Source organism: Strongylocentrotus purpuratus, unplaced genomic scaffold, assembly GCF_000002235.5.
Source record: "Strongylocentrotus purpuratus isolate Spur 01 unplaced genomic scaffold, Spur_5.0 spur5_scaffold_21, whole genome shotgun sequence".
Lineage (NCBI taxonomy): Eukaryota > Metazoa > Echinodermata > Echinoidea > Camarodonta > Strongylocentrotidae > Strongylocentrotus > Strongylocentrotus purpuratus.
Genome location: NW_022145607.1, coordinates 27,434,892 through 27,453,693, shown reverse-complemented (window position 1 = coordinate 27,453,693; position 18,802 = coordinate 27,434,892). Strand labels below are relative to the sequence as shown.

The 18,802-nt window shown below is 39.7% G+C and overlaps 1 protein-coding gene across 1 annotated transcript; it reads left to right on the top strand.

Annotated features, from left to right (window-relative positions):
• Positions 1-14,515: 14,515 nt before the first annotated feature.
• On the top strand, positions 14,516-16,698 carry LOC115927931. The gene is made up of 3 exons (XM_030994291.1): positions 14,516-14,545; positions 14,812-14,822; positions 16,062-16,698. The coding sequence occupies exons 1-3, from the start codon at positions 14,516-14,518 to the stop codon at positions 16,696-16,698; spliced, it is 678 nt and encodes a 225-aa protein (XP_030850151.1).
• The last annotated feature ends 2,104 nt before the right edge of the window (positions 16,699-18,802 follow it).

Here is an 18,802-nt window from a genome sequence, read left to right as displayed (position 1 = left end):
TCAATCTATCTTCCCTAGATCCATGATGATCAAGGAGACACAATTTTATCTTGACATATGATAGATCATAATGGGAGAAGCATATGAATGGGAGAAGCATTTTACAAAATAATATATCGTGTAATGCATTATTCGTTATGTAGACCATTATCATACGTATCACCTAATTCGTCTAAGTGACGAATTAAAGTAAAGTAGTATTGGTTTTGTTGTTGTTTTATTTCATTTCTTACTACAATTCAACTATTTTGACTCCCAAAAAACAACCACCTAAACTTTAAACAAGACCCAGTAACCAATGTCTGATCTACTGTTCGGAAAATGACATTTCCATATGTTTTGTACACAAATCGCAAAAATGTGCGATTTTCGGGCTGACAAGCAAAGACAAAAGGTCACGTGACCTTGTAACTATAGGTCCGATTTTCATATTTTTTTTAAATGCGCAAGATTCGAAAGAAAAAAGTCAGCGAGCGGCGGGGCGCCATCCATATGCGTTCCCGAACAATCAGAAAATCGACGAGGGGGGGGGGGGGGGGCATGATGGCCCCGGCCTTATTAGGGTTAAGACCTAATGTTGTTCCCAATGTGATTAAAATGTAAATTATGCACGGACAAATGATGATTGGAAGAGCGAATTGGAGTGGAAACAAAGAGATCTAAAAGCAGATAATTAGGAAAAGGCGTTACTACAATAAATGGCAATGACACATCCAGCTAGTGCAATCAGATTATTTGGAGTAATGAGCATTTAGTAAATTAGATATAATAACTACCTTTTTCTTTTTCAATCGTTGAAGAAAGAAGTTCTTTCTGTAATTTTTTATTTCGGTATTTACATTTCAAGAATTTGCATTTTGATTGATGGATGAAATGACAGAGAGAGAGAGAGAGAGAGGGAGAGATGGAGAGTGAGAAAGAGAGAAAATGGTGTGTTTGTGTGTGTGAGGTTGTGCGTGTAATATAAATGTGTGTGTACATTTCTTGTACATTATGTAAATGTTTACGTAGTTGTTACTTTTTTATGATCTACGTCCTGTTGTTTATTATTAAGATGTTAGTTTGTAAATTCATTCAAACTGATTACTAACAATGCTCTTCAAAATGTCTATATGTTATATTGTTTTATTATATGTTTGGAAATTAAAATAAATGAAATAAAAAACCTTTTTATTTTTAAAGTAAAAAAGGTATGTGTGTGTGTGTGTGTATGTAATACGAGAAAGGGTGGAGTGGTAAGGAGCGGGAGAAAAGAAAGAAATAGAGATTACAGGCCTAGGAGAATAGAGTGAGGAGGGGCGAGCAGGGAAGAGATGGAGATAGAGAGAGAGAGAGAGAGAACAAAAGGTGAAGGATAGGAGAGCATGCGGATGTAGAGTCAAGCGAGAGAGAAAGAGAGAGAAGAGAGAGGAGAGAGAGAGGAAGAGAGAGATAGAAGAAGAGAGAGGGAGAGGGAGAGAGATATATAGAGTGAGAGGGGGTGAGAGGGGGTGAAAAGAGAGAGAGAGAGAGAGAGAAACATGTTAATGTAAGGAGAAAGAGAATAAAAGCAAATGACGGAGCAAAAATATAATGGTTAGAGGAAGAGAGAAAGAAAGAGCCAACGCGACAAAAATTGGAGAGAGAGAGGGAGAGAGAGAGAGAGAGAGAGAGTGAAACATAATAATTTAAGGAGAAAAAGAGAATAAAAGCAAATTACAGAGCAAAAATATATGGGGTAATAACATGTCGACAAAAAAAATAATGATGTCTTCATTGTATCGGGGTAAAAAGAATAACGAATTCATCTATTTCATGAACTAAAACAGGCAGCAAATAAACGTATACACCGTGGCTACGATTTGATATTGAACTAATAGTGCAGGGCCTTGCACACAATGCCACTATATATGCCACGAGAGTCAATTCACGTGTATTTCCTAAAATCGGTCAACATTAATTCATAATGATGCTGTGATGACTAGTTTTGACACTTTTCAAATATGTGGAAATCTCAGTCAATAGACAGCTCATCCGTTAAAAGGATAGACGTACCTTAAAAGTTTAAAAAGTCACTCAGCCATTATTTCATTTGACAACTCCAATTAAAAATTTATTTCGCCAAGGCGTATTTTATCCTGTGTGTTGTGGTATCCATGGAAACAACAAACGCCAACAGATGAATTCGGTATTGCAATATTTTGGGCTTAATCATGAATATTGTGTGAGGGAGAGTCTATAGGAGTACTTGCTCAACGGTACTTGTAAAATAGATGAATTAAGTAATTACTATTCTCTCCCCCACTCCCCATCTCTCTCTTTCTCTCTCTCTCTCTCTATATATATATCTATTTAAATTGTATAATATAATAATAATAATAATGATTATGATCATAATGATACAACTAATAATGATAATAATAGTAATGATAACAATAAAATACTGATAATAATAATAACAATCATAATGATGATACTTTATAGTCATGTTTATATGAAGCTTAATACTACCAAAAACTACGTTTATAAGCGCTCTACATCGATATTATTAATACCGCGGTCATTGGATTCAATATGATACAACACACGCTCCACCCCCTGGGGAGTATCATATCCCGGCCAGGTTCCCTTTTTACAAGCGCACACATGCCAATCCTACCACAGTAACGATCGCATCCCACCGGGTACTCATTTAACACATGGTTCGAGAGTGGCAAATGAAGATTAATGTTTTGCCAAAGGAAAGGGTGAGATAACTGTGACACTGAAATATGGTCAGAATTCTGACCCGGGGTTATTTTGAAGGGATTGGGCAACTTTGTCTCAGATTCTGAAAAAAAATCCTGGATTTAGCTCATGTTGCAATGATATTTATAAATCTTTAGGTCAGTCAGGAACCCCATGACTTGTACGAGCAGATCGCTTGTCTGATTATCAAGATATTTATGATTAGAAATCGAATTCAAATGTTGCATTTTTATTAACGGTTTTCACAACACTACAGTCTATTGGAGAAAACGAGTATAATGGTAAAACCGGTCATTCAAAGATTTTTATTTTTTTGAGGCACTTCATGATCATTTTGAAGCGCGATTTTTTAAGGGCTTCAATATTACACCATAATACAGACACTGATGACTCGTAGGGCCATGCATCTCAGATTTAACGTTGTTAAAGGTATTACAGAGTTTTGGTATGGGGTCATGAATTTGGTTCAAATTAACATATTGGAAGCGAAAGCGTTCCTACAATATTCATTGATCGTTGTCGCGGTTGAAATCGAGTCTAAAATTATGAAATTGTAAATAATAAACTTCTTTTGTCGTATAGCCCCCTCTCAAGGTAAAGATATTAACAAAGCTATAAAACAATGTTTTTTTAAAACTAAAATCGACCGATAGCTATTCCCATTTGGAAACTATATATCACAACTACATATTCTGAGATTTTCATGGTCGCAGCTACCATTGTACGGCCATAGGCGCATTTTTGAAATTTATCAAAATTTACCGGGAGCACCGGTAAATTTTTATATTCAATTTTTCTCGAAAACAGAAGTGTTTTAGGGGCTAATTTTTTTAGTGCTTATAATACATCCACAGGGGCATCCAAATATATCAAAATTGTAAAGATTCACTATCCACCCATTTTTCAAAATTTCTCAAAACTTTGTATTACCTTTAAACGATGCCTTTAAAGCTTATCTGCCGTAGTTTACAGGAGGGATTAGAGCACCCTGCAAGGTCACTGGACAAGTGGTTATCTCATCAACTCAGCTCTCAGTTAACATAAGAAAAAGAGGATCATGGGGACCAATGGTCACCGATTAGGCAGTGTTTGTTATATAGATGGCGCAAGTAGCTACAAGTAGTGCAGTGGACCTTTAATAGTATACTCGAACCGCAAACCACGTGATCCACAGTCCGATGACGTATCCGCTGTACTAGGAAACCGCTAGCTCTGTCTATTTGATAGCTATCACGCGCACACGCACACGCACACAAACTTCCACATTGCATCCTAAAACGGCAGATAACTGAAACGCCAATGATGATTTATGGCATGCCTAAATGATTAAAAAACTTTCTAAATTACTTAATGTTAAGAGCGATGTCTTTTGACAATTTGCATTACATATTACATGAACATCGCGCAGGTATCCGCCGGGTTTTTTTGTCGCTTTTTTTGCGCTCTCCATTAATTGCCTTAAATCAGAATGATATAGAGCAGGTCTTCATGCCAATCACACAGTATAACGGCCTTGTATGTATTTTTTAAACTGCCCTTCTTTGGTAGATGGGATTTTAACCATCACTTATTAAACACCAGACCGGGATTCAATTAGGATGATATTAGCTTTTAGCTCAAAATTGTGTTTTTTTATAAATATTATACATCGTCAAATTATACGAGCTTTAAATGGCAATCCAAAACTTGTAATGAGATCATTTGTATGATAGCAGAAAAATATGTGTTTATCTCGAATAGCGATAAAAAATAACTAAACCCAAATGCAAGAAAGAACATTTATGATGATAAATATCAAAGAAATTGACAACAGACTTATATTTAAAAAATATAACACCCCTGATAAACTTTATCCATTTTGTATCACTGATTGAGAAGGTTGCCTTAAACAAGGGATGAGAATGAAATTAAGATTGTAATCATCATAACGAAGAGAATATCATAAATTTTGCTTGTAATAAGCATTTCTCTGAGTTTGAGTTGGTGTTAAAGTTGTTTTCAACTGCCTAGTAGTCAATGTAAATAAAGGAGCAATTGGTTGGAATGAAATAATACACACATAATGGCTTTTGACCCATATTCGTTGCTTCAGCCCAAACTAGGTACAAGAGGATTTTGACAATACTTATTTAAAAGCCTGCCGTTTAGTCATCCTTGGCAGCACAATTATAAAAATGGTATCATTAGACAAGGTGTTAATTCTTCCTCTCAATAAAATACGATTCCAGGTTACACAAGTTGGGTAAACTTTTGTTTGATACGCACTGTACATACATACATACATACATATTGGTATTTATTGAGCGCCTTTACATGAACATGCTCAAGGCGCTTTACATTTTAAAATACAAACATAATTATATACTCTCCAAGTGCATTACACTCCAAAAAAAAAGATGACAATTACAAAGAAAACAAATGGGTTTTAAATGTTTCTTAAAAAAGGGGGACAAACTGCCCCTGTATTGTGGCCGATCAGAAAGTGTTCATAATGTATGACGTTTGAACGTAACTGAAAATATAAACTTTGCAATTATTTCATAACCTTACTGGAAGTCACTTTTCATTTAATTCTTGTTTGAAAATTTATCGGAGGGAGGGGGGACAAACTGCCCCTTACCCCCTTCCAACACGCCAATCTTGCTGACCCATTCTAGCTTCGGCACTGATATCTAATTATCGATGCTCATTATTATGTAGAGCACACGTCGGGGCACGCTTTCCCTTTTTTTTAATCATAAATCTACTAGTAATTACAACGCCATCCAGAAAATACCTTTTTAAAAGTAAATTTAATAGAGGCAATCTCGCTCGCGCTCCGGAAAGTGGCGGATGCGACGAACGAGATGGAAAAGGAATTGCTAATTTAGAGGAGTTTGAACAAATATTTGAACAGCATGATAGTTTTGAGTGGTGATGCCTGTCGAAAAAATATCTCATTATAATCATCGTTCACTGATAAATCAATCTGGAAGAGATCGTGACCCTCCGTCATGGTATTGGCTTCTGGTCTAATGATCGACATCGAGCAACTGAAACGAACCTATAATTGCGTGTTTGTAGTTTCTGTCAACACTGTTGGAGATGGGGCAAAAGAGATACCGCAAAGTGGGGACAACTTTACATGGAGGAAGAAAGGAGTCTCGCCAGATTAAGATAGGATACGTTCGTCATTTCTTTCGGACATAACGTTCTGGCTTTTCCTTGTATTGGGGCAGTATATTACTCCAATGGTAAGGAAAACAACAATCAACATTTAAAATTCAATATTTATCAGAAGCTAGAAATCCTTTTTGCAGAGAATGAAGACTGCCTCGTTTCAGTTGGCTGATGTGTCTGTGGTCAAAGGAGCCTACACAACTGGGAAGGACAGAATCATTGAGTTGTTTAAAGTAAACAGAATCTAGACGTAGTTTTGTGCAGAGGACATTAAAGAAGATTAATCAATGTAAATGGGAATGTCTCAGTTCAATTGGTTTATGACGCTGCCGTCAAATTATTTGTCAAATACACAGCTGCAATGAAAAACAACAGAAACTTGAAACCGTAAGCTAGACATATTTTTCTTTCGGATAATAATATACAAGAAAACTCAAATCAACAATGTCGGTGAAACTGCCTCAATTCAATGGATCTGGTGATGCGACTTGCTCCGCAAGGAACGAGGTTTTAATTTTCGAAGCTATCGTCATCTCTCTAGCTTCTGTCGCTGGTATTCTGACAAACATCTTCAACATCGTCGTCGTACCTCATCTACCCGGTACGAGCATTGCCAGCAAGGCATTATACAGCATTGTATTCATAACTGATATATTTGGTTCACTGACTGCCTTCCTTACCCTCCCAGGTTTTGTCCTGTGTCGGTGGGTATTTGGAGAAACATTCTGTTTGATTTTCATCTTGGTTTGGAAACACGTGCCCGAGGATTACAAGCACATGTCTGTTTCTTCTGGCCATTGACAGGCACATCTACGTGACTCGGCCCCTTCGATATGAGCAAATCGTCACACCAAGTCGTTTAGGTGTTGTCACGGCAAGTGCATTGAGTCAGATCGTTTTCAATGGTCCAGTGTCGTTGTTGTTTTTATTTTCGAAGCCTACCATCACATTTGACCCTTACGCAGGAGCATGCGACTGGGCTCCACTGGCAGATGGCTACCACAGTGTGTCGAATGATATTACCATAACGTTCTTTTGGTTATGCCTTTTCCTTGTCACGATTATCTGCGTGCATTCACATATTGCCTGCATCACCCGCCGCCACTCGAACACGATTAAAACCCGTCAGAACATGGCCCCTCGGTCAACAGTCAACTCAGTTTCGATGACAAATAGGACAACACAAAGCATATCTGCGGCGGGAGTTACATCAACGTTCACAGAGAAGTCTTTGACCCATCCCAAAAGGAAACCCGATCAGGTTAACGAGTTCCAAGAGGGTACGTCTGCCTGCAACTCAAGTAAAACGACAAATCATCCTCCGAAGTCGTGCGGTGCCTCCCAAGCACCTGCTCCGGTCGATGTCTCCGAGCCTTCTCCTACCACTCCTACAACTCTGCATGGAGTTGTCCAACCCTCAACCAAGGATCCCCATCAACAAGACGACAAGGCAGTTCCTCAGCGACAATCCGCAGAGTGGAAGGCAGTCAAAATGGCCATTCTGTTGTCAGGTGCGTTCTTCCTCGGGTTCCTACCAGATGTCATCTACAAAGTCATGCAAATCACTGGATTCGTAGATATCTACCAAGTCTTTATAACAGTGCATCTCTTATACATGAATCGAGTTTGGTGGAATGCTCTGATCTTCTACTACGGAAGGAACGCATATCGTTTACAAGTTCGGAGACTGTTTCGTTGTCTGAAACCGAATCGGGTGGACAACATCAGCGATTTTTAAAGTCATTACAAAATAAACATCTCTCATGTTTCCATTTAAGATTAGCTTTCTTAATGTAATATCAATTTTTGTATTTAAGTTAAATGCACTTGATTGATATCCTGTGCTGCAATCTGTGACCCCCCAAAAAGGGAAACCTACGATATCTAAACTGTATAATAAATAGGGTAATGTAATTTCCTTTCGGATCAGGGGGTGTTCACAAACTTTCTAAGTCGAACTTAACTCTAAGTTGGACTTAATATTATGGAGAGCCATTTGTAGCCTCATAATGAAATATATTCAAAAGCAAAAATTCAAGTAATTTAGACTTTTCATAAATTCCACGCCAAGAACATGAAATCTCCCAGGATAGTAGGAACTATGAATGATTTGAATCAACATTTTATGCCTTTTAAAATAACTTTTACAAAATATTTTCAAGGATGCTAATGGCTTTCCATAATTGTTAAGTCCAACTTAGAGATAAGTTCAACTTAGGATCTTTGTGAAACACCCTCCTGGTGTCGGCCTGGTGTAGGCCTCACCGATGTGATTAGGTAGTACAGGTTTATCCTCTTACCTTCGTCTTTTTGTACAGCCATACACCAGCCACATCGGAGAAACCGAGATCAGACCAACAGGAGACCGAACAAACAATTACATTACCTCATACCTCGGTCACACCGACGAGACCGACAAAAGACCGAGAACGGACCGAACAAACAATTAGAGCCTCCATTACCTCATACCTCGGTCGCACCGACAAAAGACCGAACACACAATCTGGCCTACATTACCTCATACCTCGGTCACAGCGACGAGACCGACAAAAGACAGACAAGAGACCGAAAACAAAATAGGGCCTTCATTACCTCATACCTCGGTCACACCGACAAAAGACCGAGAACGGACCGAACACACAATCTGGGCCTACATTACCTCATACAACGGTCACAACGATGAGACCGGCATGAGACCGACAGCAGACCGAACAAAAAATTAGGGCCTACATTACCTCATACCTCGGTCACACCGACAAAAGACCGAGAAAGGACCGACCGAACACACAATCTGGGCCTACATTACCTCATACAACGGTCACAACGACGAGACCGGCATGAGACCGACAGCAGACCGAACAAAAAATTAGGGCCTACATTACCTCATACCTCGGTCACACCGACAAAAGACCGAGAACGGACCGAACACACAATCTGGGCCTAAATTACCTCATACAACGGTCACAACGACGAGACCGGCATGAGACCGACAGCAGACCGAACAAAAAATTAGGGCCTACATTACCTCATACCTCGGTCACACCGACAAAAGACCGACAACAAAACGGCCTAAAGCCGATTCGGCCGCGCTGGCTGTCTGACCCGGGCATTAGCAAGTTTACTCTGTTATACATCACAAACTATCGCCATTTTGTATATTTACTAAATAATAAATCTTTGAGACATATAAAAAGAAAATTACCACCTCATCTGGATAATACGCTAACGTTTGCCTCGCGGACGTTATTCCACTTGTCAACAAGGAACAAACCTGTTCCATAATTCCTTCTACGTAGTCAAAAATTTAAGAGTAAATATTGGTTAGTATATAATAAAGATGAAATCAACTAAAGTACAGCTTTTCATCTATTACCCCCTTGTGACTCGTGTTTGTTTAATTTGACACTTCGCAAACTAGAATGCACAGTTTAGGTGAAATCGTCTTCATCTATATACATGTACTTCATTTACGAATAGACGATACATTTAGGGCTAATGAAAAAAAAAATCAAATATCTTGAATTAGCTACAATAGAGATATTGAATACATTTTACAGAAGCTGATTTTAAACAAGCTCATAAGCAAATTGATTGTTATCATGTTTAGATGAGAAAACTTTTGTTCAAATATAAATGATTCACGACTGAAGACAGAGAGGCTCAGGCTCTCATCCAACGTTTTCATTTGTTTAAACAGAAAATACCTAGTGAAATAAATGTATATCTCATTATAGAAGTAAATTATTTTTTTCTTCTTTTTGCTCATTTGTTTGCGTAGCATTGTCTCATATCGTGTTGTTTATTTTGTTGTTGTGTTTCGGTTTGGTTTAGGTTGTATTTCTTGTTAACGAGAATGTCTGTTTTTATTCAATTGTTATTACTATTTGCGCTTTATAAAATCATTAGTTACATAGAGTCAGCATCACAATGAAAAGTAAGTTATTTTTGGCTCTTATTATACTCTTATTATGTTACTGTATTTATTGTTATCTGTTGGTATTTTTTGTTTTCTGTGTTGAAATAAATGCGTTGAACCGAAAAAGAAATCATTATTTACATTCCATGTTTGATGTATGACTAAAAAGATATGGCTTCTGTGTGTTTCTTTGTAAACATAATTCCGTTGTAAACATGATTATAATAACTATTTCTTATTGTCATAATTACCTCTATCATCACATACAAGTAGTAACAATAATAATGGAAATAATTATAATAATAATATTTGTTTTAAAACAATGTGAGGAAAACTATTTCTATACAATGTTGTCAATTATCCTCTTCGTCTCTTTAGATATTCCCCCTCTCTCTATTTCTTTTTCCACCCCTTCTCTCCCTTTGTCCTTTTCTCTCTTTTGACAAGAATAGCTAGACATAATATATAACTTATATAGTCATTCCGGGCCCAGTAATTTACCAGACGATAAATAACTGCGTCTTTATGGACACACGTATCAACAAACATTCTAAAGTTCAAGCTATCAATAATAATGATAATAATATTGTTAATAATAAATCTGGATTTACATACCGCTTTATACGGAATAGCGTCGCTATATAAGCACTTTATTATTACCCCAGTCATCAGATTCATTTACGCACACTTATGCACGTTCTCCACTCCCTGGGAGTATTCCTACCATAATAATGATCACCACGAGTACATATGGTAATTCGTATAATATAGATTTATATGTTATTACAATGAGAGCGAGATGGGAGAGGAAGAAATTATTCATATACATACATTATAAAAAAGAGAGAAAGAGAGAGCGAGTGAGAGAGAGAGAGAGATGTCGACTTCAGCATTGTCTGTTTGCACACGTATCTCCACAGTTCAAAGGTATTGATTTTAACATTAAATCTGAAATGTTTCATTTTATCAAATATGATATTGGAATAGGATATAACTTCGATTCTCATGACTTGCAATATTTGGAAATCAAACTTCCCGATTCAACGTTCTACTCTTGCGTATAGTGATCATGGCGGACAAGCAAATCAAGGTAGCATTGTGGTGCGTGCCACGGTCGATGTCCACGGTGTTTGCGAAATGCATGAGTGCCATTGACGAGATGGAAGTCTATTTGGAGCTTTACTCGTATTCTGCATCAGTGAGCGGCGTTTTTCACTCGGCGACGGGGCGTGTATTGCCGAAGAAGCTTGCCGGGAACGAGACGGTATACGAAGAAGCGCTGGCAGTGTGGAAGCAAGAAACTGACAGCATTTTAAATCCGAAAAGAATATCGTGAGTAAAATTTCGAAGAAAACAAGGGAAAGAAGCTGGAGTATATTATATAAGGAGATAAGGAGATAATCAGGAGGGGGGGGGGGGGGGGGGGGGGGGTCAAAGGTACTATGTTTTTTAATGTTTTAAATGGGGGGGGGGGGGGGAGCAAGCAGGTAACGATAGAAGCGCTGTAGGGTTATTAATGCAATTGACAGCGCCCAATTACATATGATTGGCAGGTTAGCGGCGCCAATAAATGGATTTGCGTAGAGTTGCGTAGTGTGGCGTACCAACTACGCCGAAATTAGGCTGCGTATTCATGAAAAAACGTTGCTTCAGCGTAGTCCCTGCGTAGGTAATGCCTAGGCTGGCGTACGATGGCGTATGGTTACGTACGTACCTGTGCATAGGCACCGCGTACCTACACTGTTAGAACAAGTATTAACATTTTTAATCAACTTCGTTAAAATTTTAATCAACCACTCAAATTTACTCAATGTTGGTTAAAATGGTGTTGATTAAACTTTAACCATTTGTTGATTAAAACTGTAATCTTTTGTTGGTTATTTATCCTTTGTTCAGGGCTGATTCACATGATGTTGGTTAAACTTACAGCGGTCGTTGGTTAAAATTGTAACCATTGTAGGTTAATTCTGCTGTGCTTAATCCACACGTTGTTGGTTAAACTTTAGTGGGTTTGGAGGTTTCATCCTCGTGTTTGGAGGTAGGAAATTGTTTTAATATGATTATCATCAATGCTAAAATTGTAAGGAAGAAGTGAAATAAGGTTCTTGCTCAAATTAAAAACGTTTTGTGTCCCGGGCCCGTAGGTTGTAGCTCAATCAGTATTCAGTAAGTGTAACGGATGACTTACCCAAATTGCATGCATATTCAAGACGTTTCACTTCATGATGACAATTAGATTTTTATTTTAAACATAGGTTTAGTCATCATTCATGCACTCTTTCTTTGAGTCCGTGCCTCCTTCACAGTTGAAGATTCTTGCAGACTGACTAGTGTGTGTGAGAGCCAGGTGCATTGTGCAATGCTCACATAATGGTGCAAGTAAAAGTTACTTACTGGTTGAGCTATGTACAGCCTAACGGGACACAAATCGTTTTTGATTTGAGCAAGAACCTTATTTCACCTCTTCCTTACAATCTTAGAATTGATGATAATATCAAAACAATTTCTTACCTAAAAACACGGAGATAAGACCGTCCAAATCCCCATTTCCTTAGTGTCCTCGCGACAACCTCCATTGTTAATTTTGTCGCACGCGTAGCATGTACTTTGTGTACTTGTAGCTATCATGTATTATGTCGAGCGATCGCTAGCTACGCGATTCGATATCGTTCCGTTGGGTCACGTGACCAGTACTTTGACCAACATTGATTAAACTTTAACCGGAAGGGGGCTATCATTACTGTCGGGATTTTTTTTTAATCCATGCTGGGTTACAATTTTTGCCAACGACTTGGACTTAACCAACATAGGTTAAAAGGAATAGTTTTGATCAACACTGTTTTTAACCAACGCAAGATTAAAAGTGAATTTTAATCAACACTACATTTTTAACCATGGTCAAATGTTTTTTAATCAACATTTTTTTAACCCGCAGTTTTTTAATACTTGTTTTAACAGTGTACGCGTACGATTGCGTATATAATACGCCTCGTCGCGTACGTTTACGTATGCCTGGCGTACAGGTTTACTTACGGTTGCTTCAGGCCCGGTCCCACTGGCCGATGGACACAAAACGTATGCATAACGGACACAGCGGACGAGCAAAATTTCGGGGGGGAGGCTCCATCCGTTTTCATCCGCTCCAGAAATGGACAAAATTTGCGAAAATTTGCGAAAACAGAACGGAAAAAAACGGACGTGGGTAGTATGTAGCGGGGATGTTAAACGAATGTTCATCGGAAGCCTAGCGGATGAAAGCGGATGGAAGTGGATGACAGCTACGATGTGCTGGAATGGCTGAGGGAGAACGAGTACCTCTGGAGAAAGGGCCACAGACTGTATCGGGACACCAAGAAGAAGCAGGCAGCTTGGAGAGACAAGGCAGAGAGCCTGGGGTACACTGCAGAAGTACTCCTTGGATGGTGGAAGCACATGCACTCCTGGTATGGGAAGCTACACCTCAAGAAATCCGGGAAGGCCGCCGTCAAGCTCTGCACTGACCGGGAGAAGTACGTCATGGCCAAGTGCAGTTTCCTAGAGGGTGAGATCCGCCACCGAGGAGCAGCCCCTCTGAGACCCCTCTCCCTCAGACAGCCCACAGGCAGCCAGGCATCTTTAAGCCAGGAGCCCTCGACAGCTGAACTCCCCATAATGCCGAACTTGGAGGATCCCGTGGAGGATGACGCCGTGCTGTCACAAATGGAGGAACAAGCGGCAGCCACCAGAGGCCAACCCACCCCCACCTCCACCACCAGATCCAGAGGACGCAGGCAGAGAGATAGACTGGAGGGACAGGACGACAGTGTGCTGTTGGAGATCAGGGACACAATGAAGACCAGCACAGAACTTCTCTCTCAGCTGGTCGACTTGGACAGAGCATCCTCGGCCCGGAAGCCCTTCATCACCTACGTGAGCCAGACCCTGAGGGACCTGCCCGAGGCCGAGTACCAGGTGATGAAGCAGAAGATCACAGCACTTTTCCACAACCCTCAAGGCCCAGCTGAAGTTGGTCCTACCCAGTACAGGTCACAGCCCTTCCACGGCTTTCAACAGCCCTCACCTACCAAGGCTACGACTACCACGACTTCCCACAGCAGAAGCAGAACTTTCCAGTCCAGGCCCATGTTCATCGGACGCCACAGACGCCACTCCTCACCCAGCTGCAGACCAGACAGCCCCAGCACACTCATCCCGACCCTTCCTCCACCCTATAGAGCCACTCCTGACCACATCACACCTGCTGTACCCTCGAGGCCAAGCACAGCCACAGTCACTGCCTTACGCCTCACAGCTGAGACCATGGACACGACTCAGAGTGACTCAGAATAGTTTGAGAGACTGAGTTGTGATTGTGAACACTTGTTGTGAACACTTGTGAGCAGCATTGTTTACTTATAAAAATGTTTTTTACTTTGTAAAGTGTTGATAAAAACTTTGAAAAAATGGCTAAAACTTTGCATACCTTTTTGTTTACTTGATAAAGTGTTGGTAAAAACTTTGAAACACTTTTTGTGAACACTTGTGAGCAGCATTGTTTACTTATACAAATGTTTTGATTACTTAATAAAGTGTTGGTAAAAACTTTGAAAAAATGGTTAAAACTTTGCATTTTTTTGTTTGATACAGTCTGAACAGGTTGTGGTTCTGCTGTTGAATGAGTGCAGCTATCATATGGACTCTTTGATCATCCATGGTGGAGAACAATTGATGATGATGTTGAAGACCAAGACCAAGGGTGATGAGGTCTGTACACCACGGCTGCTCGACCCATACTGAGATCCAGATGATTTTCTCCCCCTTTTCATACAAAATATCGGTTGTCGCTAGGTGTCCTTCTACATACTCTAGACATCCTAAATATACGAGATACATCCCAGATACAAACGCTTTGTCCGTTTTGAATACTTTCTATACGAGATGCATACGCTTACATCCTTTCTATTTCCGTGCTACTAACAATGTATAGACGTTCCATGTACCTTATCTTTCCTCCCTCTTTCCGATTACAGCTGCAGCGGATGTGAGTTGCGAGATGCGGAGAGAGGAAACAGCGGACGTTGAACGGATGACAACGGACATAGAACGTTTGTTGCTCGTATTTGTCGCGGATTTACATCGTACACGGCGGAAAGTTCATCCGTTCTAAAAGTTTTGTGCAGCTCAAAACTTTTTGCGCGGATGAAATCACAGTGGACGGATGCTCGATGGATAGAGCGTATGAAACACGTATGCAATGAGTACACAACGGATGCATAGCGTTTTCCAAACGGATGGCAAGATTTTTTTTACGTTTTACATTTGCATCCGTGAGTGCAGTGGGACTGGCGTAGGGTAGCGTTCTGTTGCGTAGGCTTGGCGTTCTGTAGCGTAGTGTTGCGTATAGACTTGCGTACAAAATGCGTACTTTCTGCGTTTAGTTTATACGTCGAAAGTACGCGAACAAAATTATACATGTTTAAGTTTGTGTGTCCATCTCGCGTACCCCTTTGCGTCCCTCAGCGTACAGTAACGTAGGCCAGCGTAGGGCAGCGTAATACTGAGAGAAGAAGTATGTTTTATGTGATGTTTTGAAAATTGGCAAAACTGGTTAATCATCTAATGGAAAGTGTGATATTGTTCCACGTTTTTCGAAGCAATCACACTCTGAAAAAATGTTGGGCTAAAAAATTGCTATTGGGTAAACTAAAGATTTTGCATGATTTACCCAGTGTTGGATAAAAAAAATAACTATCTTTTAACCAACCGACTTACATTTGAGGCCGCCATCCTTGTCAAGCATCGCTTATTATTGCGGTCTCCTTCACTTTTACATAGATAGTTAGGATAATACTTAAAATTTATAATAATAATGTTATAGAAATATTAAGTTTCGTTATGTTAATATATTTTTAAAAAAATTGACATAAAGTTATTATTGTTTGTATAGTTTGTATTATACCATAAGTTTATTATGTTCTTTGTTATTATATTTGGAAAAATACAGAAAAAATCAAATGATTTGCCCAGTAACATCTGCCCAACTTTTATTTACAGTGCACTTCTGGGTCGATTGAATAAAAAGCGCTCACATAGGACAATTTGGTGCCCATATTTGGTTTTAAAAATATGCACATTATACAAATATTGCTACCGTTATTATCAGAACGCTTCTAAGCCTAAGATTATATTGACTAGTTTGTAATTTCGCCAAGTCGGGTTCCTGAGGTTCAAATTATAGACCTATTCTTTTTTTTAAATCAAAATGCTCATATCTTTTCAGATGCTATGATATCAAACGAGATCTTGAGAGCACGAAGAGTAAGTTAGTTTTTATCAAGGAGATGGCCTACATCACAGATTATGTCCAGGAGTATCTGCCGCAAGGCTTCAGGTATGTCTTCCTCACTAGAGAGCCTACCAGGGTCTTTACATCTTTCCGGAAAAGTATACAAGCCTCGGGAATGTTCCATCGAACAGAAGGTCCCATTCTGGACATCATACGCGAAGATCCGGCGAATATTCGACCAATGTCTTGGTACGAGAAACAGCACCAGCTCTGGAAATATGTCCAAGAGCACCTCGACCCTAACCCGATCATCATCGACGCCACTGATCTCGCCTCCCAACCGAGGAAGATCTTGAAGAGTTTCTGTGAGGCTGTTGGGTTTCTCTACAGCGATAGCCTCCTGCAGTGGTCCCCGAGTCAAAACTTCCCAAAGAACTTTGTGACGGCAGGAGAAAACTTAGAACAATTCGCTGCGTTTTATTCTACAGCTTTAAGCAGCACACACTTCATGGCGCCTGCTAAAAAAGGGCCTATACCACGTGATCAGCTTACGGATGACGTCATCCGATGCGTTGACTACTCCATGCCATTCTACCGTGAGATGTATGAAAACAGACTGCAAGCTTCTTAAAAAATGTCCGCAGGTCTTTCAAACAAGAATAAGTCTCGCTTTGTGCATTTTAGAATAATCCATGCCCAAGTGATGTAGGCGCTTCATAAACGCCTTTCCTTTGCCCTTTTGAAAATGATACTGCATAAATAATACAGAGTCGGGGCTAAATGAATAATGTTGATTTAACTTTCATGATCACATATTGTATCAAAGTAACATTCGTCTTGATGAGTTCACACATTAATTTGTATGAAATAATGATATCTATCTGCCGAAGCATAGTATTCCCGAAGTAGCTCAGAGATTATAAGGCGCCAATTCATCATCAGACATCAATGTTCATGAGAAAAAATTGACATTGTCCAAATTTCGTGTTCGTATGAAAGAAAGTTGCCAGATCCGGGAACGCCATCATGCACCTCCGTTACAGTTTTGCATTATCACACAAAGGATCAGTTGACGAATCAAAGGAACTTTGCTTCATGGTTCGCTAAACAAATCTTCGTTCCCCTAAGTTAATGGCTTCACAGTCAACAGTTTGCAAAACACAAGTCCAAGCCAATTAACCAATCAACAAAGCTATAGACACTATCCAGTGGCCGAGCAGCCGTTAAATAGCCGAACATACCCCGACAGATTTCATTCATTTCTTCAGCACCGTTCACAGTTGATCTCTCTCCATTCTATCAATAACATTGCCAATCGATATGGCTCGTCGCATATTGCTAGCTCGAAGAAACGAAGGAGTGAAGCCGTCCATCTCACCAATGCCGGGGATGATCAGTGCTCCCATCGTCAAGCCTTCATCCTCTCTTCAAGGAGGTGTCCAATCTAACATCCAAGCGATGTCAGCTCATCACAAGAATACTTCTGATTCATTCTAGACTGGTTCTCCAACTGTTAATCTTCCGATGGAGGAAAACGGCTCTTTTAAGAGCCACTATCTGTACAAGAAAGAACGTTGTATTTCATTAAATCAGGGAGGTGAAAGAAAGGAGTCGAAACTCTTGTAATTTATTCAAACGCATTCGTGAGTTCTAAAGCGTAAAAATGGGCTGTGCATTCCACTTGGCTTTGAAGTTCCATGCTCCGAGCCGCGCTTCCACTGCGGAATTTTTGGAGGCCAGGCACCAGTTTCACATTTATTACAAAATATTAAATTACAGGCAAAATTTCAGTGTAAATTATAAACTTTATATGGGGATTATTGGAAATAGTGCATCAAACAATTTTCAAATTTAGGACTGCATCCTTCCTATAATTTGTGTGCCAGAGTTAATAAAACAAAAATTAGATCCTGACAAAAACTTAATATTTTAGGATAATGCACTAATTTGTGCATGTTTTAATGTCCCGTTATGTAATCCATGATTTACAGTCTTCGATAAGTTTAAGTTTGCTAATGCGTGTTTTTGCGTGTTTTTTGTATTTTTGCAGTTGAAATTACACAAGTTTGTGTTCGCTTGTTCTACTCTTTACACATTCAACAATGGATGAGATATCATTGAAAGGGCCAGCGAACAGTTGCTGTGATACCATTTTCTGATGTAGGAATTCTAAATCCTGAAATTTCATGCGCTCTTTTATCTCACCACCTGGTCAACAGTTGCAGAATAGCGCATAACTTTTCGGCGGCTTGCAGCATGGGGTCAAAGGAGAGCGGCTTGATTCCAGTCCTTTTCTATCACGTCCCTGATTCAATAGACCAGTTTATAGTTAGCACATGTGTCATATGACCCCCAATATCCACATATCTTTTAAACATAGATAAATCCATATTGTGCCTTTTGGAATAATCACAGCTAAAGTCATGGAGGTGATTCTTTGTTTGCCCTCTTGAAAAGATTACTTCCACCTGTATTCAATAGAATGCATCACAGGTGCATGCGAGAGTAATGATTACATAACTTTTGTGAGCATGTATCCATTTAGCTCAGATTGTATCTACGAACTGGTATATTAAGGCCCGGTCACACAGCCCTCCACGGGCGTATCGCGGCCGAATCACGGCCAAAAATTTCTGCCCGTGAAGCAGACGCTGTTGGACGCTTTGAGGTCGCGATAAAGACGCGATACAGCCGTACTTTACCCGTCGTTACACGCGGTAAGAAATTCACACGCG

Coding starts and splice junctions, on each gene's coding strand:
- LOC115927931 (XM_030994291.1), top strand. CDS start 14,516: ATGTTGAAGACCAAGACCAAGGGTGATGAG.